The 2,941-nt window shown below is 45.5% G+C and overlaps 1 protein-coding gene across 4 annotated transcripts in view; it reads left to right on the forward strand.

Moving 5' to 3' along the window:
* Nucleotides 1-2,941, forward strand: part of LOC101860974 (rho GTPase-activating protein 5) — a 93,005-nt gene that overhangs the window by 26,208 nt on the left and 63,856 nt on the right. For all 4 annotated transcript variants that reach the window (XM_035969613.1, XM_035969612.1, XM_035969614.1 and 1 more), the window contains exons 4-6: nucleotides 580-718; nucleotides 1,495-2,173; nucleotides 2,648-2,869. In XM_035969613.1, the coding sequence (XP_035825506.1) occupies nucleotides 580-718; nucleotides 1,495-2,173; nucleotides 2,648-2,869 (1,040 nt within the window). The remainder of the gene's footprint in view (nucleotides 1-579; nucleotides 719-1,494; nucleotides 2,174-2,647; nucleotides 2,870-2,941) is intronic.

Consider the following 2,941-nt stretch of genomic DNA (forward strand, 5'->3'; position numbering starts at 1 on the left):
CTCCCTCCCTCCCTCCCTCCCTCGAGGAACAATGTCTTGTTACATGTGGCAGACTAGATTTGAATTTTTGGCTGATGGATATCACATGACCTGTCTATGCTATTTGGATAGTGACAAACATATTTTGTTTTCCATAATATACATTTTTATTGTTTAGAAGCAACAGTCCCTTTCGGGTGGCTGGAGTATGCTCTGGTGTGCGATTCTTCTACTAGTTTTTTCCTTATGTTATATAATGTACTGTCCTTCAAATCACTTCCAGGCAAAGTGAACCGATAATTGATTTTGTGAAGGTGGGCCTTATTAGTAAAAGGAAAGTATACTTCACTTTTATAGCCATATATTAAATTAATATATTATACACTCAATGTTTAAAGTAAAGTGTCACAGCACCAAACCTGCTTCCTGTTCCTGTAAGACAGAGCATCATTCCTGCTGTGACCCCCGCGGTGACCCTGCATTTGCTTACTAGGTCAAGTCGGTCTTAGACGGAGGGGGTCCAAGTTTGCTTTAGCCCCCTCAGTGAAGCGAGCCTTTTGTATTGAACAGTAAAATAAACAATGTTATTTCCTCCCTCAGATTGAGCAGACAGAGTTCATCGATGACGTGAGCTTCTCTCCCTTCAAGACGGCCCGTACAGAGACTTACCTGAAACGGGCGGTCGGCGGGAAGGTCCAGAGTGCGGAGAAGCTCATGTACATCTGTAAAGATCAGTTAGGTAAGGATATGTTACTTGCTCATGTACATCTCTTACTGCCTTCCTCTCGGTTGACACTTACCTGATTCAAGTTTTCTTTAGTCCACATCAGTGTCTGTGCATGCAGTATGTAGCAGTTTTGTGCTCCACCAACACACGCAGAAGACCATAGATTGATTCTCGTGTTGGAGAGAAGTTTTACTGAGTAACTCCGTCTTTTTGCTAGGATGTTTTATCCCTCTCTGCTTAGTTTGCTCTGACAGGCGTGGTCAAAGCTGGCCTCCTAAATGATCTAAAATATGTTGATGGGGTGTAAAAACCTACTTTTATAAATAAATGTGTCACTATGTGATTAAATCAAGTGCTGGTCAATTATTGGGCAGATGATGTTATTGTTTTCATCTTAAAGCTTCTTTATTTGTTTTGTTTCGGTTGGGAAAAAAAATACGCGTCTATCTTGAATAGAAGTCGAGATATTTGCTTTTGTAAGAGGTGGTGGTCCCTTAGTGTCAGAGGTAGTATTATCGAGAAAATGGCTACGAAAGCTTGATGACTTCCAAAGTTTGAGAGTCCTTGGAAACTGAAAATGTGTATTTTTTGTGCCTTTAATCAAAGCATATCTGTAAAATCCACACCGAAATGTCTTTTAATAGACATAAAAAGTGTTGAGCCAAAAAACAAAAATTCAATAAAAAAATTGCTGAACTGAAGGAAAAAGGCCAGTTTTTTCGATTTAATTATTTTGACAAGTGTCTAATTTCATCACGATGCCTCACCTATATTGTTTTATGGTGCAGGCATGGAGACAGACAGTGCCTACCCACAAGTGCTCATGCCAGAGGGGAAACTGACCATCGACGGGTTCCTGTGCTGCTTCGACGTGAGCAAAGTTCCCCAGCGCTCCATTGAGAAGCAGGTGGAGTTTGTGGCCAGCCTGCTTAACAATGCCCTCAAGACCAAAAAGCCGGTCATCTTGGCCACCACCAAGGGGGACAGCTCCTGCCAGGAGTATGTCCGTGAGGCGGAGAAGCTGACCAACAGGAAAGAGTTCAAGGGCAACGTGCCTCTGGTGGAGACCTCGGCCCATGAGAACATCAACATTGAGGCTGCCTTCCTGCTGCTGGCCCACCTCATGGACAAGACGAAGGCTCGAACCAAACTCCTTCCCTTCCTGGACGCGCGCAAACAACGCCATGAGTTCCTGGCTGTGGCCAAAGACGCGTATCTCAGCCTCTTGCGCTCGACAGTGCGCGACCCCAAGGCGGTCTGGAACACCTGGAAGAAGAAGTTGGAGGTGGAGTCGGACTTTGGTCACTATGTGGAGATGTTCGGCACCGAGCAGGCTCGGAAAGAGTTCCGGGCCCACACTAAACGGCTCCGGGACGAGCAGATTCGCTCCAAGGAGCAGAGGTACCTGGAGAAGTTGCCCGTGTTGTTGAAGACCTTCCTGCCCTCGCTAGAGTCTATACCAGAAAGGTGAGCAAATGACAGTGTTGTTTGTTGTGTTTTGGATTACAGTGAATACTTTCTTTGTAGTGTGGGTGATGTTTGGTCTCAACAGGGAGATTAGAGTGAATAAAGTAAGCCTTTCTCTCTTGACCATCCTGCTTTTGCTGGGAAGTGCTCCAGAAAGGTTAAGTGATCATAGGTTTTGAAACTCCTTCCCTCTCTTCATTAATCTTCCTTCCATCTTCCTTCCATCTTCCTTACCCACTCTACTCACTACTTCCTTCATTGTCTTCATGCCAGTAGAGCAGGGCTGGAAGAGATTGTTTAAAAACACAACAAAAGACCCAGAAAAGAAAAGGATTAAAAAAAATAGATAAAAAGAAATGAGGAAATGAAATACATGCAAGATGTCTTGGCACATTGTTCTAACAAAATAATGTTCTTTCCCCCCTCACCACTCTCCCCCCCCCCCCCCCCCCCCCCCCCCCCCTTTCCCTTCAGGAGCTGGAATACACTGAGGAGACTGATCTGTGAGCATGAGGAGTTTGAAAGCAACTTTGTGGTGGTGGAGGAGGATGGAGTCACCTCATGGAAGCAGGTCGAATCCTTCCTGGACAACACTGAGGAGACCCGGATCCCCTTTGATTTGCTCAACTCAGCCGAGGCAGAGATGTGCTTCCGGAACCATCTCAACGAGCTTCAGGCTCTACATCGGAAGAGAGAGTGAGTAGGCGTGGCGGGGGGATTCTGTTACGAGAGAGATTGAGTAGGGATGGGGGGGTCTGTTATGAGAAA

Source organism: Aplysia californica, unplaced genomic scaffold (assembly GCF_000002075.1).
Source record: "Aplysia californica isolate F4 #8 unplaced genomic scaffold, AplCal3.0 scaffold00163, whole genome shotgun sequence".
NCBI lineage: Eukaryota > Metazoa > Mollusca > Gastropoda > Aplysiida > Aplysiidae > Aplysia > Aplysia californica.